Raw genomic sequence first — 25,960 nt, 5'->3', positions numbered from 1 at the left:
GCATCCCATCATGCCTTTCTATTTAATTTAATGGGCTGAGATGCCAACCATGCACATTTCAAGTCTGGAATCCCTCTTTGAAAGCCAAATCGTAGTTTGTTGAGTCATTATATTCAGTAGGTAAAATGCGAGTTTTTGACCAGTGATCATTATTGTGTTTTCTTTCTTTTTTTGTAATGATAGCTGTATGCATTTTCCATAGTAAAAGAGTCCAGATGAAATTGCTCTGTGTAAACTTGTGTACCTGATCACGTTTCTAGAGAGATATTTGACCTGCTGAGCTGATAGATAGAGCAAGAGCTGATGGCTTTCTTTTACCTAATGCAGTGCCCAATGATTTAAATTGAAATAATATGTTTCAGATATAGTGATGGGAAGTGCACAAGATGTATAACTTTACAACTTTAAGCAAAGGAAAGGATCTTCATCTGTCCTGTAAAGTCCCTTCTATCCCATCTCTTATCATGTGTGGGTGGACCAGCAGAGTGAAAGCAATTTATCAATGACAAGCTAATGATGCGTGTGTAAAAGAACAATCTGAAATCAATGGGTGTCACCCCCAGTGGTACACCAATGTAAAGCAAAAGAAAACGAGTCAAACTAGCTAGGTTGTGTGGGGAGCCAGAGCGCCTACTGTGAAGGGAAACAGAACACATTGATTTGAATGTGTGGGTTTGGGTTTGACAAGCTTCCCCATTGGCTGTTAAGTGGATTCCACCACATCCATACCAATTACACTCATATCAGGTCTGTCAAGCATGGGAAGCACAGGATGCTTTACACAAGCACTTCCAGCTCAATTTAAATAGAAAGTGGCTTTCATGGGGTTTTTCCCCCTTACCTTTTTATATTTGTTCTGAGCAGTTCTGAGTGCTGTTGCTTGAATACATTTTATATTACACAATAATTCCAGTAAATCTAGTATGTGTTGCCATCATTTCATAGTTCATACATCTTCCTATTTGGTAGATATTGTTTTGGAAGGGGGGGGGGGGTCATTATGTAATGGTATTTTTCTCATTGCATTTGCAAGCAATTAAACTGTGAACATCTCTGGTACTCTTTTCCATGCTAAATTTCCTGTTGAAACAACGCAAGTGAGTTGCTTCTGAGTCTGTTTAGTCCTTGTTTTTTAAAGACATGAGCACATTTCATTACAATATATTTCACTATACAACATTTTTTTAAAACACTCACATAGATGAACGGAAGTGTAGTATTGCAGTGTAAGGAGTGTTCGATCAATATTCTACATTAACAGCTTCAAATAAATTCCATAAACAGATCCAATTCACCTTTACCATAATGTGTGCATTTCTCACATAGATAAATGTGAGACCTACAAAACAATGGCCTTACTTTAATGTGGCTATGTCATGGTTTTAAAGCAGTGAATGCAATGTTTTAATGTATGATAAAACATCACTATCCCCTGGTTCATTTTAACTGTTTCATTTTATACTGTAAACAAATTGGTAGATCTAGCACAAATTAAAAAAATATCTCTATGAGAAAAAATAGAAAATTACCGGAAAAGCAAAACCCATTCCCCATATGAGTTCATTTGAGAACTGTGCACTGCTCAAAGTTATTTATCAACCCTCTTGTTCTGTGATCTAGGCAGCATACCACAATTCTGTATGCATGGCTGAGAGATTTGTGCTGTCCCTACATAATAAATGAATGGCTATTGTATAAATGATCAAGCAGCATCACCTGGTAACTTCAGGAATGGCTACACTTGGGCAGTCTTCAGCTCATGTTTGCTAATGCTAATGCAGTTTTAGTTGCCTGCCATAGACACATGTGATGTATACTAGACCAGCCGAATGTCTTTATATTAGTATGCATCAGCACCATCTAGAGCACAGCAGTGTGCTGCATCAGGACCATCTAGAGCACAGAAGTGTGCTGCATCAGCACCATCTAGAGCACAGCAGTGTGCTGCATCAGCACCATCTAGAGCACAGCAGTGTGCTGCATCAGGACCATCTAGAGCACAGAAGTGTGCTGCATCAGCACCATCTAGAGCACAGCAGTGTGCTGCATCAGCACCATCTAGAGCACAGCAGTGTGCTGCATCAGGATCATATAGAGCACAGCAGTGTGCTGCATCAGGATCCTCTAGAGCACAGCTGTGTGATGCCAGCAAAACAAAACGAATGTTAATCCAAAGTGGCAGATCACTAGATGGCACTAGCTTTTACTTCTGTAAAGACACTGGCTGATCTAGCCTGTGTTACAGATACCTGTAGCAGGCAACTAGAAGTGAAGAGCAGCTGCTGAACTCAGGTGAAAGCATCTTAACCCAGATATACAAACATATATCTGGGTTAAACATACAAAAGTATTGTACAAAGGAGCACTCAGATTGCAAACCTCACTAATAACACGTCACTCAAACTCTTGTAACTGTAAGCTCTCTCTGCTCATCCGTATGCAAAAGGAATTCACCATGCTGTGGTTGCTAGGAGATCATGGCATGAAATCTACAGTTTTACATTTTGGTCCTCATGTGCACCTGTGAACTGCGTATTTGATCCCTGAGAATGAAACATCAGTTTTGTAAAATTAACAGCTGTTTTAGGAGTTAATTAAAGACAGGAGTAAATGCTGTGAAAAAGTGTGGACCGACATTACCATGTGTTAGCAGCAGTAAGCTCTGACATGGAGCAGGATGATGTATTGTGAATAAAGGAGGACATCAGTGAGCTCTGGCATGGAGCAGGATGATGTATTGTGAATAAAGGAGGACAGCAGTAAGCTCTGACATGAAGCAGGATGATGCATTGTGAATAAAGGGGAAAGAGACTCTTGCTGTACCTGGTGCAGCGTGCATGGTTGCGGACAAGTTCTATAACCTTCCCTGTGTTGCTTACAGCCCCATCGGTTAACAGGAACAGCAGGCGAGGGTGTCCCCTGTACACAGGCTGACGCAGAATCCAGTTGAGAGGAGAGAGGATGTTGGTTCCTCCCATATCTGCTCTGATCTTCTTGATATACTCGCAGGCAACAGCCAGGGTCTCCTGAACAAAGAGGACCATGCTGGTAGTTAAAATCCCTTCACATTAGGACCAGTCGAATAGTAAAGTGTGACAGTCGATTGAGTGCTCGTCACAGGATTGTGAAGACTGAAGGGCAGTAGAGGGATTGTGAAGTCATTGTGAAGAGTGTGTTTCAGATAGACTGAAGGGCAGTAGAGGGATTGTGAAGTCATTGTGAAGAGTGTGTTTCAGATAGACTGAAGGGCAGTAGAGGGATTGTGAAGTCATTGTGAAGAGTGAGTTTCAGATAGACTGAAGGGCAGTAGAGGGATTGTGAAGTCATTGTGAAGAGTGTGTTTCAGATAGACTGAAGGGCAGTAGAGGGATTGTGAAGTCATTATGAAGAGTGTGTTTCAGACAGACTGAAGGGCAGTAGAGGGATTGTGAAGTCATTGTGAAGAGTGTGTTTCAGATAGACTGAAGGGCAGTAGAGGGATTGTGAAGTCATTGTGAAGAGTGTGTTTCAGATAGACTGAAGGGCAGTAGAGGGATTGTGAAGTCATTGTGAAGAGTGAGTTTCAGATAGACTGAAGGGCAGTAGAGGGATTGTGAAGTCATTGTGAAGAGTGTGTTTCAGATAGACTGAAGGGCAGTAGAGGGATTGTGAAGTCATTATGAAGAGTGTGTTTCAGACAGACTGAAGGGCAGTAGAGGGATTGTGAAGTCATTGTGAAGAGTGTGTTTCAGATAGACTGAAGGGCAGTAGAGGGATTGTGAAGTCATTGTGAAGAGTGTGTTTCAGATAGACTGAAGGGCAGTAGAGGGATTGTGAAGTCATTGTGAAGAGTGAGTTTCAGATAGACTGAAGGGCAGTAGAGGGATTGTGAAGTCATTGTGAAGAGTGTGTTTCAGATAGACTGAAGGGCAGTAGCAGTTGCAATCCTATAACTTATAAATGATAATTTTGAACATTAATACATTACATTAAATCCAAGCAGTTTTAGACTATAATAGACAAACATCAAAGAGTTAAAAAACAATATGTTCACAATAGAGCACCAGACATTGTCAGATACATGACTAGTCTACCTATTCCATTGTTTTTACCTCAACTATTCGACTGTGTCAAATCCGTAGTCATGCTTCCCCTACTTCACCTCTCTTTGAAGTGATGGCAGCTCACAAAATAATTCCCTCAGTCTTACCTGTCTTGCACTTTGGTTCGCTACATAGCTCTCAATGTTGATCGTTTTTCTGAACATAAAACAGAGGAAGATCTAATATCATTGCCAGCGATCGGTTTTCAAAATGTAAGTGGTGACTCAGGAGGGTGCACTGAGACAGACCTCAATCCAACGCCCAGCATGTTGTGCTGTTGGAGATTCCACCCTTAGGATGAGATATCAAATCAAGGTCCTGGCTGCCGACTTGCTGGGTAGGCCTTTGTTTGCTATGTTTGTTTTGCTTGTGAAGCTCTGTCAGCCCCACTTACCTGTCTCTATATGTAAAGTGGGGCTAGTGGAAAAAGAGGTGAAAAGTTACATTGTCACATGATTGGAATGGAATGAGGAAGGCTGTTCTGTCCTGGTGTGAGGGTCAGACCGTAATATTCAAAAGCGTGTTATTGTGTTTATGATTGTTATTGTTATTCTACTGCCGATAGAGCCGTGGTTTATTATGTATCGTGCATGTTGTTGATCAAGTGTATTTGATATGTGACGGTGTATTGCTGTATTTAGATTAGGACGCTTCTTGATGAAGTTGCCTTAGCTATACATGTGGGACAAGGGTTTTGTTATCACCATATGTTTGGTAATCTCCAACAGAAGGGGTAATGCTAATGTTCAGTCTTTACTGGTAATAGTTAGGATCTGGAGAATAATAATGACAATGATGATAATAATAATGAGTAAACAATGAAATAGTTTAACGCTTGTGTTTGGAAACAAACATGGTATTCATGCAGGTTAAACAAATACGTATAAAGATGATATTCATGCAGGTTAAACAAACAAAGGAGAAGAAACATGTTTAAAGTAGAATATATGAATGTTTATTGTAAAGGTATGGATGTTAAATTATAGAGTTTAATTGTGTATAAAATCATTGTACGTGCTTATTGAATAATTGATCCTGTTAGGAGGGGATTAGGTGGTCAGTTGTGAGATTGTCTCGTACATGTCAGTCATTGTATGTACAACCTGTTAGTCTGTGAACATCAGTTGTCATACTTTGTGTGAAGTATCCAGTACCACAATAAATATTTATACCTGTAAACACTACAGAGTTGTGTTTCCTGTGTTCTAAAGACCTCTGTGTTCCTGAGAGAATAAAGTGATTGTGGGTGGGGGTAAGCACGGACCATCACCCCATTACAGTTGGTGGCAGCGACAAGAGACCCAGAGGGAGACGTCCTGAGGAGATCCTCTCATGGCCGGAGATCATCCCGAGGAGATTGATTTGGAAACGGAGGGATTGAATGCGTGCGGCGGATGTTTACTCTGCTGTTTCTGTGAGTGGACTGTCTTCTTTTATACCTGCCTGTGAAGTCGTTGTTGGGAGGATGGAGCCCAGAGCTGTGTCTACGCTGTTTGCTAAGCTTGTGTTGCTGGGTGAGGTTGCTTGCTGCGAGGCACCCCTGTTTCCAGATATTTATGAAGAGTCGTCAGGAGGAACATGGAGGCTCCTGTTAGAGCTTCGAGATTGAAGGAGGTGGTCTGAATAATGCTGGAAGCATGGCTGGATTGAGCGTGTTGCTTTGCTGCACCTGGAGAGACTTCAGTGGAGAATCAGAGAGCAGGAAGTGTTGTCAGTGCTGCATGTTTGTATTTCGGTGGCGACGATGGAGTTCACTTGTGCTCTGGATTATGAGGCCGAAGAGACAAGGTGCGTTTGCTATAGCAATGGGACATGGACACTGTTCTGGACTTCTTATAAAGCACTATTGACCTTCTGTTTCCCGGTGATTATTTATTTATTTTTTGTTTCGTGCCCTGTGGATTTGGTTCAATCTCACTACCACCTAATCCCGTCCTAAGGAAAGACACAGCATTAAATAATCCCCAGGCCTGCCTGCTCCTAACAGGATCAATTATTCAATAAACACGTACTCCTGGAATGATTTTATACACAATTAAACTCTATAATTTAACATCCATACCTTTACAATAAACATTCATATATTCTACTTTAAACATGTTTCTTCTCCTTTGTTTGTTTAACCTGCACGAATATCATCTTTATATGTATTTGTTTAACCTGCATGAATATCATCTTTATACGTATTTGTTTAACCTGCATGAATACCATGTTTGTTTCCAAACACAAGCATTAAATTATTCCATTGTTTACTCATTATTATTATCATCATTGTCATCATTATTCTCTAGATCCTAACTATTACCAGTAAAGACTGAACATTAGCATTACCCCTTCTGTTGGAGATTACCAAACATATGGTGATAACAAAACCCTTGTCCCACATGTATAGCTAAGGCAACTTCATCAAGAAGCGTCCTAATCTAAATACAGCAATACACCGTCACATATCAAATACACTTGATCAACAACATGCACGATACATAATAAACCACGGCTCTATCACAAGTAGAATAACAATAACAATAGCATTTAATATTACAGGGAGGGTCTGACCCTCACACCTGGCACTAAGGATACTCCAGACAAGCCCAAAGCAAGCCTAGTCAGGTAATGGCAGATTTAGTGAGAAATAGGAACCACAGAACTCAGAACGACAGAATGATTGCTAACACTGTAAAATAGTAAGGGAAATGTAAAAAACAAAAAGCAATTTGAATGACATTTGAAGCGATGACCCTCAATTCAGTATTGGAGTAACAGAACCTGGACCCTTCAGAATGACTGTAAATTTACAAAGGGAAGGGTACAACACATATTGAAATGGCATGTGTAGCTAATATGTAATTTTAAAAAATAAGAATTTGTCAGAAAAAGGTGCATATTCAAGAAGCAATGCTGGTATATATGTGGAACGTCTTATACTAGAATGCAAATGCTTTAGAATATACAGCTCAAAGGTATCATCCATCTTCATGTCACCTCGTAACCCTCAATTAATCAGGTAATCCAGAACTGCAATATTAATGAAGGCATTTACATTATGAATAAATAAAGCAATAGCAGGCACCGTGGTACGACCTACAGGATTGTGGGACAGGATGAGCGATGGTGGTCAGGCAAGAGCTGAGTCACAGAGCCACACAAACAAACAGAGGATTTACACAAACAAACACAGGATTTACACAAACAGACAGAGGATTTACACAAACACCGGATTTACACAAATAGAGGATTTACACAAACAAACAGAGGATTTATACAAACAGACAGAGGATTTATACAAACACAGGATTTACACAAATAGAGGATTTACACAAACAAACAGAGGATTTATACAAACACAGGATTTACACAAATAGAGGATTTACACAAACAAACAGAGGATTTATACAAACACAGGATTTACACAAATAGAGGATTTACACAAACAAACAGAGGATTTATACAAACAGACAGAGGATTTACACAAACACCGGATTTACACAAATAGAGGATTTACACAAACACAGGATTTACACAGACAGACAGAGGATTTATACAAACACAGGATTTACACAAACAGACAGAGGATTTATACAAACACAGGATTTACACAAACAGATGATTTACACAAACAGAGGATTTACACAAACAAACACAGGATTTACACAATCAGACAGAGGATTTACACAAACAAACAGAGGATTTACACAAACAGAGGATTTATACAAACAGGATTTACACAAATAGCTTCCTTTTACTTTGTTGAGTAGCTCTAGGTTCTATTTATCCCATATTATTTCATGCTTCTCTATATCTGTCTTCACATGTCTGTGAGCTTGTCTGGAAAATTGCTTTGGACAGAACAGGCTTCCTCATTCCATTCCAATCATGTGACACAATGGCCTTTCAATTTCACTCGTTACCAGCAGAGCTGAGAAAGGTGACAAGCGATCAATGTGAGTGGGGCTGGCAGAGTCACACTGTCACATGATTTGAATGGAATGGAGGTTTAGGCTGTCAATTCTCCAGACAAGCTCAAAGCCAGGTAAACATAGAATACATTGATATTGGAGAACCCAGAACCAGATAGAATGAGTAGAAACACCATAAAATAAGGAAATGTAAAAAAGCCATTTAAAATGTCATTTGAAGCCTCGTTGGTGTGCCTCACCCTGTCATAGACTGATCTTATGCTCTTAAAGCACAGCACAGTGTAATACATCATCATGACAGCTAGGTAAAGCACAGGTAAGCATTGTAAATCCCATACTATGGTAAAGATCATTGAAAAAACATGGCAAACTATGGTGAATGCATAGTAGAACCATGGACAAAGCATGGGGAACCTGCAAATTTACTGTGGTAAACTTTTGTATAGGTATTCTTGCCAAGACACCTCACAGATGTTCTGTTTTATTACAATGGCAATGAATGGGCACTTACTTCATTGTAGTTCTGACTGGCTGGGAAGAGGGTTTTGAAAGTTGAGCCGAATCCTATTATATTGAACAGGCAGGCTGGAGTGAGGCTCTTCAGAATCACGACCATGGCATCCTGTGGGAAACATTGGCAAACGCAATAAAAACAGATTGATTTAGTGATTACAATGTACTTGCCAGTGCAGTACCACGAGGGACCTGGGACCGTGCATTGAATGCCCTTGCCAGTGCAGTACCACGAGGGACCTGGGACCGTGCGTTGAGTGCCCTTGCTGGGTTAATAAGATTCTTCAAACAACAGTGGGCAGAATTCACTCAAATTCAGAATATGGGAAATCCAGTTGTAACAATTCAGTGGAAACAAGGGGCCAGATATTCTAAAGGGATGCAAGTTTCACAAGGGCAGTTGCAGGGATTGTTTCCCCTCAATTCTGCCTTAAGAAAAAGTTGTGCCTGCGAGTGAAATTTAAACCTTGCTCATGTATTTTACTCATCTCTGGAGGAGGAGTTGTGAATCATTTTGCAAGTTCACCTACAAGTGTGAAATTCAAAAAATATGTTTTCCGCAAATCACAATGTTGTTGGACAAATTTGTTGCATGTATTTGACTTCACTAAAATAATTCGCAAACAAATGAAATACTATTTAAATACGATTCACTCCTATCAAGAGGGAGCTTGGAGCTCACTCTCAGCGTTGTTTAAATTAGCTTTAGTGCAAGAACTGTGCGAGAACTGAAAAAAAAACAAAATGAATAGTTTTTCTTTACTCAAATATCAAAACATAATATCTGTTTTTATTATCAGTTGAAACAGTATTTACGTTATCTGGGGAATGGGTGAAAGCTGGGACAGCAACTATAGCACACAATTACACAGCCTCTATATATTAAAAAGCATTAGAATTATATTAGTTCATACTTTAACTGTGTAGTGTAATTAGACATTTCTCATTGATGTAGTGCCGAGACAGGACAGGTTTGTCTTGTTCTGGAAGCATTTGAATGTATTTAAAAATATAAAAACTAATTTAATGATCATTATTTTTAATATGTAAACTATAGTGACGCAGTAATCGCGTGGTACCATTTGTAATACGGTTCACGTTGTTTAGTGCCAAATCTTATTTTTATTCTTTTTCTTTTAGTCAGCTATTATTCGAATCTCCTCTTCAGTAAAGCTGCCCTTTCTGTGCTTTTGAATCTTTGAGCCGCTGTCTCACCTCGTACGCAAACACACCTGCCTCATTTGGGTTTAGTCTGAGTAGTCATTTCCTGTTAAGATTAATTTAAATGTATTTATTTCCCCAACCTTGCGATATTAGCAATTTACATGCAACTCTTTTGAATGTCACAGAGTCATAATGCAAGACGAAACACGAGGATGGAAGGTGCCCACTTGAAGACCCCAGAGATTTACCCTACTTAGCTCAATCCAGACGGTTGTCATGTTGATGCGCTGGGGAGACCGCATTGTGGTTGATCCCCGGAGCCAGCATTGCAGCCATTGTGTGGGCTGATGCACTGGAGAGACAAAATAAGCTAATGCCTGGAGCTGCTAGAGACTGGAAAGTGCTGGCAGATGTTGGTCAACGGCTTATTTTTCCACCTGAGATTGCCACCACTAACCTTCGACCAGATATTGTCTTGTGGTCTGGATCAACATGCCTTGTTCACCTGGTAGAGTTAACAGTGCCATGGGAGGATGCTGTAGATGAGGCGTATGAGAGGAAAAAACCGTGGTACACTCAACTAGCTGCTGAAGCGGAACAGCGAGGATGGAGAGTCCAGGTTTACCCAGTGGAGGTGGGTTGTCAAGGATTTGTGGCACACTCTACAACCCAGTTTCTCAGAGCCGTCAGATTCAGTGGCCAAGAGTTGTGTTGCACAGTGAATAACTTATTTGAAGCAGCAGAGAGGAGCAGCAACTGGCTGTGGTTGAGACGAAAAGATTCTGGTTGGGGATCTCAAGCACAATAGAAAGAAAGAAACGTTGATGTACGGGTAAGTAAGCTGGGTTGAGTTCAGTGGGGGACGGAGGGGGGTGATGTCGAGACGCCAGAATCACCGTCGAGCCCTCTTGAGGTGTCATGGGCTAGTCGACGAAACACCGAGGATGGAAGGTGCCCACTTGAAGACCCCAGAGATGTACCCTACTTAACTCAATCCAGACGGTTGTCATGCTGATGCGCTGGGGAGACCGCACTGTGGTTGATCCCCGGAGCCAGCATCGCAGCCGTTGTGTGTGTCGATGCGCGGGGGAGGCAAAATAAGCTGATCCCTGGAGCCAGCATTACACTTCAGCCATCAACACCAGGCAGAAGGATATCTACATCATCAGATGAAAGGCAACGCAAATGGATGGAGACGCAGATGGATCACATTAGTTTACAGTAAAGCTACATCTTAGTTGGTGCTTATCTTGGCGAGAACCGAGTTCAAATCAACATGAAGTTTTAACATCTACTCTCATGTAATGGAAATCAAGTACAGTTGCACAAAAGTTGCATAAATTCACAAAATCTTTGAATATTTGGCCTAAGGTACCTGTCCATTGTTAAAATACCTCAACCCATATGTGATGAAGAGAGAAAGGATCGATGCTGTAAATCTCCCTCCCAATTAGAAAGGGCGCTGTGTAAGGGGGAAGGTACGCTGCCTCCTAGATCTACCACCTCGGTGGTAGGTGGAAACCGGAAGGTGACCATATTAGGAGGGGCGCGTAGCTGCAAGTACTCAGGACGATTCCATTGCAGTCAGCTGCGGGGCAGCCCTCTATTGGAGAAACCATGGCGACGCATTGACTGCAGGGAGGAGTTTGCTGGGTACAAAGGGGAAGCAGCTACGTCAAAACCTCCCCCTGCGCTGAGAAAGTGAGAATGACCAGCCGGAGCTAGTGTTTTGTTTACCTTTGTGTTACGTGTCTGTTTGTGTTTTACTAGAGGAGCAGGAGGACGGGAGGCTGTAGCCGGAGAGCCAGCATTCACCCCAGAGCACGCCCCTCACCACACAGCACAACACCGCACAGTGCACGCACCACGATCCCCGGAGGAAAAGAGCACAGTTTTCGTGCACGGAGGATTGTGGCTTTTTGTTTACTTTTTGGACTTTGAACCTTTTTGTTATTTGGCCCCAATACCATCGATTGGTAGTGGGGCTTATTATTATTTCATTTTTGGATTACTTTTTGAACTTTCTGTTGGATTGTAATAAATATTGTTATTATTGGGAAACGGCAGCCTGGACATTATACTCTTTTTGCACTGCACCAGTCATCCTTACCACACCATATCAAATCTCTTTTTCTGGATTTATCATATTTAGGAGTTTCATTTTCTGCTACATTGTTGGCTAGATCTTTTAGCTATAAAAAGGATTAGGTAATAAAGAGACTGTCAAGGTTTCTCATGAATGTATTTGCAAATAACATCTAACCAGACGAGCACTGATGGGCTGAATGCCTCCTCTTGTTGGTACATTTTCTTATGTTCTTACTTTAAAGAATTGCTATTGGCTGATTAATCTCAAAATGTGTCAGTGATTCAGCATCAATGGCATGGTGATTAGGTATTCCATTCCATACCCTTTCTGAGTGAAGAAGTGCCTCCTACCCTCTATCTCCACTTCATTTCTAACCTTGTCCTCTGGTCTTGGTTTCTGTGATGCACATAATGTATTGGCTATGGATAACTTTGTCAACTCCTTTTAAGATTGTATAAAGAATTCTTCTTTGTTCCAGGCTAAATGCATTCTTTTAAGCTCTACGATTAGTCTGGCTGCTCTTCGTTGGAATGTGTGACAACGTGACGGTTGTGTGCCTGTGTGACAAACAGAACAATGACTCCTGTATAGTAAAACATATGCTGCAGGCCCTTAGAACTGATTGCAGCCTTAAACATTACCTTAACACGGCTGATGTTCACTCCACTCATGCTTCCACTTCTGTCAATGAGAAAGATAAACTCTCCCTGCACCTTCTTGAGATCTGGAGGAAGATCCTTTAAATCAGGACAGAAGTTTAACATGACGACTGGGTTGTGGATGATGTCCTTGTGTAGACGTTTCCTGATGATTTCTGTCTGTAAATTACAAATAATGAGAGCTTGTTAAAACCTGGAAAAAACACAAGGTAGTCATTCAATTGATCAAAACCACAGTGAATCAAAATACTGCTATACTTTTACATTTGCCTTACATTTAAAGACTAGCACTAATCTAGGACTAGCTAATGTCATCTCAGGTAAGATAGTCTAGGATTAGTGTTCATCAGGGTCTATGAAACCACCCCTTAAAGATCAAAATAAATCTCACCCATATATATTGCCATCATTTTGTAGGTCAGATTTTCCCCTATGAAAAACATCAAGGTTCTGGGAGTTTGATAATGAAAACGAAATGCTCTGAATTGTTTTTCCTACAAGAACTCCCAGAAGCAACACAAGAGGACGTGCAGCATGGAAACAGTAAAGTTTACCATTAAAAAACAAGTATGCGCATTTTTCATATAGGACAATGTGATATCTATGAATTGATGGTATTATATATTAGAAAAGATGGACAGGAATGTTTGTATTAGTTATGTGTTACTATACAGCTGAGATTAATGCTATTCCACATCTGTGAAACCAGTCGTAAGGGACACACAAGAGAGGGTCCCTTTAGAAAATTTAAAGCAGGAATTCTGAAAGTTGGAGTTGCAGAAAGGTGAAACAGCCCTCTGTCTTTCTTTTATTTGATCAGTTTCAGTGAATATTATCTGCATTACAAAAGATTAATGATGCAATGAAAATATCTTCAGACAGACAGATTTATGTCAACAAGGCCACTTATCACCCGCAACTTGAAACATGTAATTTCCGGAAACCGTTCTCTCAAATGATTGTCGATCAACTTGGCATTGGTAATTATTAGGGCTTAGTGTTCAATTAATTGACTTTTGATCACTATGGCTTTTATTTTGCAAGCCTCTTTAATTGATATATGCCTCTGGTGCCCTATTTCGAGCCTCAAGACTCAGATAACTAGCTACCCAGTAACACATGCTTTCCTTACGTGTTGCTAGACTAAACTGTTTTTGTTTTGCAATGAGAAATGTCACAGTCTATTTTAGAATGAATACATATCACAGGTTTATCATGCATATACTTAATAATACACACATGCATGTTTCTATTCTATTTGAAGGCTTTTGTGAAGAGTCATTGTTTTGCTCCCTGGTTCTGAATAATAGAGTAATTGATTATTGTTGATTGTTTGATATTAATTATGAAATTGGTTGCTGTGGTAGCACAGCTGGATGCTCAAGGCTGGCTAGTGCAGGAGCAGCAATTCAGTGCTTCTCACACACAGTAGCAAGAAAATAAAGAAACAAAAAGGGTTAAACAAATCAATCAAAACTAAATACAAAATAAAGAGGCACCCAAGCCCAGGCTACCTGCTGCTCCCAGCCCTTCTCTAAACTATCTGAGCCCTAGAACAAAGGCTGACTTCTGTTATACCTGCTGCTCCCTCCTAGCCCTTCTCTAAACTATCTGAGCTCTAGAACAAAGGCTGACTTCTGTTATACCTGCTGCTCCCTCCTAGCCCTTCTCTAAACTATCTGAGCTCTAGAACAAAGGCTGACTTCTGTTATATCTGCTGCTCCCAGCCCTTCTCTAAACTATCTGAGCTCAAAAACAAGGTCTTGCTTCTGTTATACCTGCTGCTCCCTCCCAGTCCTTCTCTAAATTATCTGAGCCCTAGAACAAAGGCTGACTTCTGTTATAACTGCTGCTCCCAGCCCTTCTCTAAACTATCTGAGCTCAAAAACAAGGCCTTGCTTCTGTTATACCTGCTGCTGCCTCCCAGACCTTCTCTAAACTATCTGAGCTCTAGAACAAAGGCTGGCTTGTTATACCTGCTGCTCCCTCCCAGCCCTTCTCTAAACTATCTGAGCCCTAGAACAAAGGCTGGCTTCTCTGTTATATCTGCTGCTCCCAGCCCTTCTCTAAACTATCTGAGCTCAAAAACAAGGTCTTGCTTCTGTTATACCTGCTGCTCCCTCCCAGTCCTTCTCTAAATTATCTGAGCCCTAGAACAAAGGCTGACTTCTGTTATAACTGCTGCTCCCAGCCCTTCTCTAAACTATCTGAGCTCAAAAACAAGGCCTTGCTTCTGTTATACCTGCTGCTGCCTCCCAGACCTTCTCTAAACTATCTGAGCCCTAGAACAAAGGCTGACTTCTGTTATAACTGCTGCTCCCAGCCCTTCTCTAAACTATCTGAGCTCTAGAACAAAGGCTGGCTTCTGTTATACCTGCTGCTCCCTCCCAGCCCTTCTCTAAACTATCTGAGCCCTAGAACAAAGGTTGGCTTCTGTTATATTTGCTGACTGGGTCTAATTGACCATCGAGTACACATGTTAACCCCATCCCTGAGGAACTTAAAAATATGTACAACTATGTACAAAGATTACTTGTGCTGGGCCCCTACCCTGCCACTGTTGCCAATTGCACCTCTAACTTAAACTTAACATAATCAGAGTTGCTTGTTACAATACTATAGGAAACTATAGTGTTTTTGGATGGTACTGTGATATAAATTCATACTTCTTTTTGTCATTGTATTGCAGTGTTTTCCATATTCAGTCTGTGTGTGTGTGTAACTGACTGACTGACTGTGGATTGCAGTATAACTCTGCAGAAGTCTCCTGGAGTACAATGCTGACACAGAGTGCCGTCCACACTTCAGCAACTACAGTAACACAAAAACAATTGTTACTATGGCAGCATAATTGCTTAGTCACAAAATGCTCCACAAAAGTTGAGCATTCCTTTCCAAGCTGTAGCATTTTCTACATACACTGCTGTGCAAAAGTCTTAGACATGTTGCATTTTTCTACTCTGATGCATTATGAGCATCAACAATTTACTCAAAGCCTCCACTAGTATTATAGCAACCTTGACTTAAAGAAGGAAAAACATTGAGTGAAATAGCTCACATCACTTGATTTTCAAGGTGTGGTATCCGAAGCATAATCAATAAGTACAGAGAAACATTATCTGTAATTGACAATCCCAGGACAGGAAGATCCAAAAAGCTGTCTAACAAGGATGAGCAATACTTGAAGATAACATCCTTAAGGAATAGAATGAAGACAAGCGTTGAATTGACCACAGAACTGGCAGAAGGCACAGGTGTTGTTGTCCATCCATTAACAGTCCAAAGCACCTTTGACCATTGTTTCATAGTCCAATTTCTGTGTTCTTGTGCATATTTTAGCCTTTTAGTCTTGTTCCCCTTTCTTAATAAAGGTATTCTTACTGCATCCCATCCTTTAAGTCCTGATTTCAAGAGTGACCTTCGTACTGTTGATTTGATGGACAATGACACCTGTGCCTTCTGCCAGTTCTGTTGTCAATTCAACATTTATCTTCTTTCTATTCCACAAGGATATTATCTTCAAGTATTGCTAATCCTTGTTAGACAGCTTTTTGGGTCTTCCAGTCCTGGGTTTGTCAATTACAGATGATGTTTCTCTGTACTTGTTGATTATGCTTTGAATACCACACCTTGAAAATCGAGTGATGCGAGCTATTTCACTCAATGTTTTTCCTTCTTTATGCAATCAAGGTTATTATAATAGTAGAAAACACTAGTGGAGGCTTTGAGTAAATTGTTGATGCTCATAATGCATCAGAGTAGAAAAATGCAACGTGTCTAAGACTTTTGCACAGCAGTGTACGTCCCATGTTTCACATTAATTAGCCCTGGACACTGATGGCACTGACAATGTCAGTTAAATTTCAGATTTGTATTACATTTTCTACCCACTTTATTCATCTGAATATCATTTACTGAGCCTGGAACCAACTTCAAAGTATTATTAACCTACCATCTGTTTTCCGAACTTTGGACTATCTCCACATGTCATTTTAAAATGTGTGTTTTGATAAATACGGTATTGTAGATACGCCAAATTCCTTTGTAAAGATAAATACATATAGAATAGAAGGCCCTTCACACAGATAGATAGATAGACAGATAGATAGAGAGTTTATTGTATTGTACCTTCTTCTCACAGCTTGAATCTGTTTTGGTTCCTTTAATAAAATCACTGCGTCCTTTGAGGTGCTCCTCATACTCTTCTGGTGTCAGGTCCCCCTCTTCCGTAAGGATGTGAGGCATGTGGGGCTCTGAAGAGCAGACAGGGGGAATAATACAGTAATAATGGCAACCCATTGTGTGAGCTCATTCATACACACCGTGAGGCACAAGGTATGCATACGATCAGTACGACTGGACACTCTGGACTGTGTTATTGCACATATGGCTTGAAACTGCAGTGACCAGGAGATTATTACACGCCTAGGGAATAACTGCCAGCCAATACAATCTATGACATTTTCCAAGTGGTTGTATAAACAGTATTATCTCATGCTGTTGTGCTTTCCTCAATGATGTTGCTGCATTGGGTAGCTGTGTGCACCAAAACTGTTATTAGAGCTCTCTGAATTCACTTTGCAACAAAAAAGCAGAGCTGGAGTCAAGTCACTGGTCTTCGAGTCCAAGTCGAGTTTGAGTCAAACCCATAAGTCTAAAGTCGTCGAGTCTGAGCCCCAAGCTCCAAGGTCCCGAGTCTGAGCCCCAAGCTCCAAGGTCTCGAGTCCCAGTCCCAAGCTCCAAGGTCCCGAGTCAGAGTCCCAGGCTCCAAGGTCTCGAGTCAGAGTCCCAAGCTCCAAGGTCTCGAGTCAGAGTCCCAAGCTCCAAGGTCCTGAGTCAGAGTCCCAAGCTCCAAGGTCTCGAGTCAGAGTCCCAAGCTCCAAGGTCTCGAGTCAGAGTCCCAAGCTCCAAGGTCTCGAGTCAGAGTCCCAAGCTCCAAGGTCCCGAGTCAGAGTCCCAAGCTCCAAGGTCTTGAGTCAGAGTCCCAAGCTCCAAGGTCCCGAGTCTGAGCCCCAAGCTCCAAGGTCCCGAGTCAGAGTCCCAAGCTCCAAGGTCTCGAGTCAGAGTCCCAAGCTCCAAGGTCCTGAGTCCGAGTCCCAAGCTCCAAGGTCCCGAGTCAGAGTCCCAAGTTCCAAGGTCTCGAGTCAGAGTCCCAAGCTCCAAGGTCCTGAGTCCGAGTCCCAAGCTCCAAGGTCCCGAGTCAGAGTCCCAAGTTCCAAGGTCTCGAGTCAGAGTCCCAAGCTCCAAGGTCCTGAGTCCGAGTCCCAAGCTCCAAGGTCTCGAGTCAGAGTCCCAAGTTCCAAGGTCTCGAGTCAGAGTCCCAAGCTCCAAGGTCCTGAGTCCGAGTCCCAAGCTCCAAGGTCTCGAGTCAGAGTCCCAAGTTCCAAGGTCTCGAGTCAGAGTCCCAAGCTCCAAGGTCCCGAGTCAGAGTCCCAAGTTCCAAGGTCTCGAGTCAGAGTCCCAAGCTCCAAGGTCCTGAGTCAGAGTCCCAAGCTCCAAGGTCTCGAGTCAGAGTCCCAAGCTCCAAGGTCTCGAGTCAGAGTCCCAAGCTCCAAGGTCCCGAGTCAGAGTCCCAAACATTGCACAAAAGTGCTTAAAACTTCAATTTCTGGGTCTGGGTCTGCTGAAAAAGGGCAATTGAACTTTGGAAACAGGTGAAATCTTTCACAATATATGTGTGTGTGTGTGTGTGTCTATAGAAAGTCTACACCCCCGTTCCAAATTTTCATCTTTTGTTGCCTTATAGCCTGGAATTGAAATGCATTAAAATAGTTTTTTTTTTCATTTATCTACACATCCTACCCAACAACTTCCAAGTGAAAAAAAATTCTAGAAATTTGTAGAAAATGTATTAAAAATAAAAACTGAAATTACTTGGTGGGATAAGTGTCCACCCTCCAGGTTAAGTGGCCTCCACCTGTGTTAAATTGTAGTGATTCACATGATTTCAGGATAAATTCAGCAGTTCCTGTAGGTTCCCTCTACTGGGTAGTTCATTTCAAAGCAAAGACTCAACCATGAGCACCAAGGCGCTTTCAAAAGAACTCCGGGACAAAGTTGTCGAAAGGCACAGATCAGGGGATGGGTATAAAAAATATCAAAGGCCTTGAATATCCCTTGGAGCACGGTCAAGACGATTATTAAGAAGTGGAAGGTGTATGGCACCACCAAGACCCTGCCTAGATCAGACCGTCCCTCCAAACTGAACGAGACAAGCTAGGGTAATGTAACAGTTAATCATTAAACAGTTTTAGATACTGTGATGCTTTTTTTTAAATCTGTGATCTTTAGTTGCTTTTGTGCATTTTCATTTGCAAGTGAACTGTGACATTAGGGCCTTATTGAGCACTATATTCTGCAACTTTGGAGATTGACTTTGGATACTGTTTTAATTCTGGAAACTGGTGTTTTTTTAATCTTTTTGCTAAATTGCATTGCCTTTTACATTTCACGCAGTTCTGTGTATGGGTAACATTTTGATTTAATTTTGCTGTTGGGTCATTAATGGGGAATTTTACATGCTGCTACAATACGTACTGGTGTAGTGTTATTTTCAGGTACACAGTAAAACGTGGTACTCAGTGCACCGCGCTTGCTCGCGCATGTCTAAACAACTTCTGCTAATAGAGCACGGAAGCGCCCATTCAAATCTGGTACGTTATGCTGTTTTCGGTCTTTTGCATCTTTTAAAATTGAATATGTCATATTTTCCAGTCTTATACATTGTTGTTAATAGTATACCACTTTCGATGTGACAGCGTATCGCTTTCTGACATGACACGGGTCAAGTTTTGGTAGGCATACCACATTCTTACGATGTACCACTTTCTAACACTACATCGGATTTAAAAGTATGTACTGTATTACAGTCCACGTGTCCACAGTCATCTCTTTTGGCAAGTGATATTTTCAGAATCATATCTTTCTGAATTAAAATACTTCTGTTGAAAATATAGTACTGTACCAACAAAACCAACTACAGTACATTTAAAGGGAAGCCTACTTATTTTAAAACACAGTCCTTTCATCTATTGTGTATTTTTGACATTGTATCTTTTTTGTGTTCCTGTCACTGAAGTCAAAATATTATAGGGTTGTATATGTGTGCTGACTGTGTATATATAACTTATAGTATAAGACATACTACTAAAGATGTAAATACGCGGTTTATAAGCATCCAGATATATTATCGATATGTTTTATTAATACAATAAAAAAATGGTTAATATTAGTAATTCCTTCATAAAATATATAATTCGTAGGAAAGTAATAGTTTAAGTTAAACCCTACTTGCCTCTCTGGGTACAAACGACTCAGGTGTCTGTTGAAGTTAGATGTTGTACCATGCTTATCAGTAATACACCGATCACAATTTGCAGTTTACTAAATGTTTAGCTTTGCTGACACTGTAGTTTTTAAAGCGGAGCTGCACCACCAGGAGAAACACTACTTGACACTATTTTCACAGTGCATGTGGATCTGCCAGACCCCGTGCTGCAGAGCATGCGCACAGCATGCGCACAGCATGCGCACAGCAATACAGATGTACTGTATCTCATATGCTGTAGTAATACACGCTGTTTAGTATGTAAATATTAAGGCTACAGTACTTGCTAGTTTTTTCCAGGTAATACAAAGTATAGATTAATAGAAACATGATTGCATTAAAAAAAACAAAAAGTCAGAAAGTCACAAGTCAAGTCCAAGTCTCAGAGTCAACGAGACAGGTCGGAGTCCAGATCTCGATCTCGGATCACAGAGTCCGAGTCCGAGTCCGAATCATGAAAATTGTGACTCGAGTACGTGTCCTGAGTCCTCCACCTCAAATGATCAAATTAGTCAAATTACCAAACAAATATGATATTTCTAAATGTGCATAGAAAGAGGGTTATAAACAGAGTCTGTCTCATGTCCCCCCTTGATAAAGGATAGAACACACACACTATAAAGCCAATATAGTGTAGAGTAGATCTGATTTGAAATTGGATTCATACTGTATACATAATAGAAACAATTATGGCAGAGATGTGCATCTTTTTTTTGCCTAAAAGAGCCATACAGATGAACAAGAAGGAAATTCAGACACATTTTCTGATGTTCAATCCTTGTTGTCTCTCAAGCAGTAGTTTAAAAATTCATTCAAATTGGATATGTACATATGACTTGTTAGAATAAAAGAATGCATATATATATATATATATATATATATATATATATATATATATATATATATATATATATATATATATATATATTTACATTCTAGTTGCTAATTCTGCACAATGTTTAGCTTAGCTGGTCCTATAGCTCAGTGTTGTTGTAACTGTAACAGCCTGTCTGAGTGATACCAGGGATATTGATTGGACTGGCTGGCTGGCTGGCCTAGCACTTGTTTGCTATTAGAAGAACAGTTGTTCCCTGTGGGTCAGATCAGTGGAATTAGAGAATAGTCTTGCACTAGTACAGCTGTTCCCTGTGGGTCAGATCAGTGGAATTAGAGAATAGTCTTGCACTAATAAAGACACTTAGTTCAGGGGAAGCAGGAGATTGAGGGCTTCCTGGACAAAAATCAATATCCCCCAGTAAGTTCGACAGCCAAACCACTAACTTTGTTTCCATCTTTTATTGTAAAAAATGTTCAACTCTTTATATTGATAAACTAGCAAATCAGATTGGCACAGCATGCAACACTAGACTTGAACTATCTTCTCATTTAAGAAGGGCTGCCTAAACTGGTCGCCTCCATACCACCTTTACCATGAGGAAGAAACATGGCAATCAACAGGAGATGGTTAATATACACACCACTGGGATAAATGAGAATCTCCACTGGCTTGTCATAGGTGTATTTGTCAGCCAGTGTGATGACCACACTGCTGGCGGAGTGAGCGGAGGGGTCAGCGTCTGCTCGGATTGCATGGCTCGGACTTTCCACACCTGTGGAGAAATACAAGCTGTTAGTACGCAATGGCAAAGGACAGTTTATTTCCAAGCTCAATGACTGCTGTATGGTACATGCTGTGTTCTGACCTGCTAAAACGCACGGCCCTTTGATCTCCAGATGAAAGGTAAAATCATAGTCTATAGAGTTGATGGGTTCATCCTCCAGGAGCCACGAGAGACACAGCTGGCTGCTGCTCGCAGTCTGATCGTGAGGGCCGAGCGCACAGTGATGTCTGTCCTTGCTGGAGAAGTGGTGAAATAGAATAGCATCAATTCCTGGCACTGTACACCACATGGCTGATATGATTCAGCTGAGAAGTGTGCTTTTGTATGTGAGTATACCTTTTAAAAGTTTACCACAGTACATTTTCACAGTAAAGTTTTCCCATGCTTTTCCCATGCATTTACCACAGCTCTCTGTGCTTTACAATGCTTACTTATGCTTTACCATGCATTCACTATTCTTTATTCCACATTGCCATGCTTTTGCTATGGTACTCTACTGAAGGACTCTTTGTAAGTGATTACCACAAGGCCCGGACTGGATTGAAGTGCAACATTACCTAAAAACAAAGCTCGCAAACAGAGATCTCCTTAACCTTTACAGTACTAGGATGTTTCAAATTGAAAACACATATGCTGTAACATGTTTCTTTCATGACTGCACGTTTGAGAACATTGTAGCTTACGGCAGTGAACAACAAGTAAGATTCATGACATGGATAATCCTGAAACGTCCTGTAAAGTCACAATGTCTGGAATAACGCTCACAATAAAGTGGGACCCATTCTTACTTTTGAAAGGGGTTTTCTGTGGAGCTTGGTTCTTCATTCCCACACTGCTGGACCTGGGGGGTACAGACTGCAGGGAAGACCACCTTGATCGCACCGTTGGGCAGTGTATTAAGCTCCGAGGATGTGCTCACCAGCACAGTAACTGTTTCTAATGGAGGAATTACACCCAAGTTTACCACTAATACCGTCCGTTCAAGGTCTTCATCTAAAACAATGTGTCCTGCAACGACATGAACAACACACTTGTTTATTTATTTCAGAAGAGTTTATTTCTGTTGAACTAAAACATTTTTACCAGCACAGTTAGGCAAATATACTTATCTAGGTGAATCGCACTGAGATTCTAAAACTAGTGACACTATTACTGGCTCAACATACATTGTGCACAACCTGTACAGAACTCTAGTCACTTTCCACACAAGGTGGACTGCTCCACTTTCTGTAGGCGTGTTATCTCTCGAATGAGCTGCGCTGTCGATGTCAGCTCTAATAATGATCTAATTATTTGTGGATGTCTGTTTACCAGTGGTGGCTTGTCATAAGAGGCTACGGAGGCTAAGCCTACATGTAATGTTGTAAAAGTAAAAAAAGTTTATTTACATCATGCTTTCCAAGGTCAACTCTACTGCATTGCTATTGGCTAATGTAGCCTCAAAATGTGTGGGATTGTGTGTGTCTTTGTGACAAAGTGGCTGAGTGGGAGCAGGTGCAGGAGTGATGCAGTGCGTGAAAGAAGCACACAGAGATAATTGTAATCCAGTTTGGAAATGTTTCATTTTGGAGATTTCAGGTCAGGCGACCAAACAATAATTCCCCGGCAATACACACCAATGTGTACAGCATGGGGTAAATAACAAGAACAGACAGTCCCAAATAATAAACTATATCCGCCCCACAATAATACAAACATGGTCACCAGTCCTGGGTGCGTGCAGTAGTGCTCGTGGTGGGTGATACAGGTTTATATTTGTGACAATGGTGCAGTGTTGTCCAGTTTAGTGCTGGTCCTGACAGCTCCGAAACTATTAGCTGTCTAGTAACGTACAAGACAAGACAAGACGATTACAAACAAAAAAAACAACATTCACAATTTCAGTTTCTGTATTATTTTTACTGTCCTTCTCGGTTCTACTCACATTAAACCAAAGCGAAGGAACAGATTGCAATTCTCCATCCCCTTTTATGCCGTCACACATGACCCCTTGGTAGACGAGTGCAACCGCCTCTCCAATCTGCGGCTGCCACGTCATTTTCCTTCCGGGTCAATGCGTTATTGCAACAGTGTCGCCGCCTTACAGGCTGGCCGACTTCCCTTGAACACTGGGAAAGAACTGTTAGACCAGCCCGTCCAAGGAACTCTGTTCTCGCTGCTTAGCGCCCTCACAGGTCAGGAGGGAGATTTACAACCAAGAATCGTATTTCTGTCACAGTCTTCCACCTGCAATCACCCTCTGTCTGTCAGGTTTTAATGTATTTGTATTGGCTACACGATGCAAGCTTGCGGCTAGCCTCTATCACTCATAATTAGATTTAATCTTGAGGTGTCTGTTGCCAGGCAGGTTATGGGTCACGTGTGTATTTTTTTTAAAAATTCTACACCATTTTCCTCACTTTCAATTGAGGAAAAAATAACAATAAAAAATAACAATAAAGGTTGTCCAAAGCCTAAATCAGACCTTCTTCCACAGGGAGGACCAAAACAAAATTGCCTTTTTAATTGCTCATGGTACGAAAAAACAAAATGGTTGACTGTGAGTATTTGCAGTTTGGTTTTTCAGACCGTCTCTTCATCTTCCCTGTGGATTTCTGTGGGCTTGTGGCAGGGTGTCCCGCCCCTTTGTGTATATATTTGTTTATTATTATTATTGTTGTTATGATTTATATGTATATGACGGTGAAAAGTCAGTGTTTATTTGTGTTTTATTATTGTGTGGCAGGACGAGCAAGGTGCCGGCCGCCATGTTAATGTTTATATTTTAAATACCTTGTGGGAATGCGTGACTGATCAGTTACTATATATAATTAGCTGACAGTCACACATCCATACTAAACCCGTGCAAAAGGTGACCGAGGGATAATACAATAATTGATAGCTAGTTGATCCCTCGGTCACCAATGTAAAAGAGCCGCAGTTTGGCTGCTTGTGGAAGTGTTCAGAGTGGAGAACGAGAGTGGAGACAGGAGGGACTCAAATAATAATAAAAAAAATAAAAGATAAACAATTGCTTCGTATGCTGGTTTTGCAACCAGCATACTACTTGTTGCTGTTTATTTGTTTGGCCAAAGTGCTGTTTTGTGTAGTTTTGTTTTGTTTTGTTTGAATCTTTTTATTTGTTGTTTAATAACAAATATCCTGTATCCTTGCATTCATTTTTGGTCTTATGTCACCCCTACAGCCAGCCTGTTCACAGGGCTATAGTGATTTAAAAAAAATTTCCACAGGCTGTAAAAATATTTTTTCTACAAATGAAATCAGTTAAGATTCATCAGTCAAGTAAGTCCACGCTCTGTGTTTTTGTTATATTCAGTTGCTTGCCTTATGTGCTGCATGTACCATATTAATGTATTACATTTCTTATTAAATTAAGAAGTACCTTTTGAAACTTGCAACATTTTATTACGTATGTGTGTGTTCCTCTGTCCTAATTCTCCTCGGCCTCTCTGCTGCCTTTGACACTGTCGATCACTCTATTCTACTATCCTCTCTCGTTGACCTGGGAATCTCTGGCACTGCTCTGGCCTGGTTCTCCTCCTACCTCTCCAACCACACTTACCAGGTAACCTGGCGTGGAGCAACCTCTACACATCGCCCTCTCTCAACAGGAGTCCCCCAAGGGTCAGTCTTGGGTCCTCTCCTGTTCTCTCTCTACACCCGCTCCCTGGGCCCCCTCATCACATCCTATGGTTTCTCATACCATTTCTATGCTGATGATGCTCATATTTTCCTCTCCTTCCCCACCTCTGACTCCACCATCCCCTGCCGTATCTCTACCTGTCTGTCCGCTATCTCCTCCTGGATGCACTCGCATCACCTCAGACTCAACCTCTCTAAAATCTGACCTCCTTTTCTTTCCCTCCTCCTCCTCCTCCCCCTCCTCTGATCTCTCTATCTCCATTCCTCTGGAATCTACCACACTCTCTCCCTCCTCCTCAGCTAAGAACCTCAGAGTCACCCTGGACCCCTGCCTCTCTTATTCCCAGCACATCTCCACTCTGGCACGCACTTGCCGATTCTCCCTGAGCAACATACGAAGAATCCGACCCTTCCTCACCAACTACGCCAGCCAGCTCCTGGTCCAGGCCCTGGTACTCTCCCGCCTAGAATACTGCAACTCCCTCCTGGCTGGCCTCCCTGCGTCCGCCACCCGTCCGCTCCAGCTCATCCAGAACTCCGCTGCTCACCTGGTGTTCTCTCTGCCTCGCTTCTCCCACGCAACTCCACTGCTCCGCTCACTCCACTGGCTCCCGATCACCGCTCGCATCCAGTTCAAGACTCTTGTACTCGCCTACAGATGCCTTGACCAGACTGCACCCAGCTACCTCCAGACCCTCATCTCTCCCTACACCCCCACTCGACCTCTCCGCTCCTCCTGCACTTGAAGACTGGCTGTACCTCCTCTACGCTCCCCTGCCTCCAGAGCCCACTCCTTCTCCACCCTTGCTCCGCAGTGGTGGAATGACCTTCCTACAGATGTCAGGACTGCCCAGTCCCTGACCACCTTCCAGCGCCTCCTCAAGACTCACCTCTTCAGACAGCACCTGTAGAACTTCTCTTTTCCCTCTGGACACTTTATCACTC

The 25,960-nt window shown here is 41.6% G+C and overlaps 1 protein-coding gene across 1 annotated transcript in view; it reads right to left on the bottom strand.

Annotated features, from left to right (window-relative positions):
• LOC117963791 (von Willebrand factor A domain-containing protein 5B1-like) overlaps positions 1–25,960 on the bottom strand; it is a 53,801-nt gene that overhangs the window by 18,081 nt on the left and 9,760 nt on the right. Inside the window, exons 3-9 of the mRNA XM_059001772.1 lie at positions 22,162–22,381; positions 21,455–21,609; positions 21,230–21,361; positions 16,553–16,677; positions 12,407–12,583; positions 8,511–8,621; positions 2,824–3,026 (exon numbers count right to left, since the gene is read on the bottom strand). Coding sequence (XP_058857755.1) covers positions 2,824–3,026; positions 8,511–8,621; positions 12,407–12,583; positions 16,553–16,677; positions 21,230–21,361; positions 21,455–21,609; positions 22,162–22,381 — 1,123 coding nt within the window. The remainder of the gene's footprint in view (positions 1–2,823; positions 3,027–8,510; positions 8,622–12,406; positions 12,584–16,552; positions 16,678–21,229; positions 21,362–21,454; positions 21,610–22,161; positions 22,382–25,960) is intronic.

This window comes from Acipenser ruthenus, chromosome 27 (assembly GCF_902713425.1).
Source record: "Acipenser ruthenus chromosome 27, fAciRut3.2 maternal haplotype, whole genome shotgun sequence".
Classification (NCBI taxonomy): Eukaryota; Metazoa; Chordata; class Actinopteri; order Acipenseriformes; family Acipenseridae; genus Acipenser; species Acipenser ruthenus.
The sequence above is the reverse complement of the archived record's forward strand: the minus strand, read 5'-3'. Positions and strand labels throughout refer to the sequence as shown.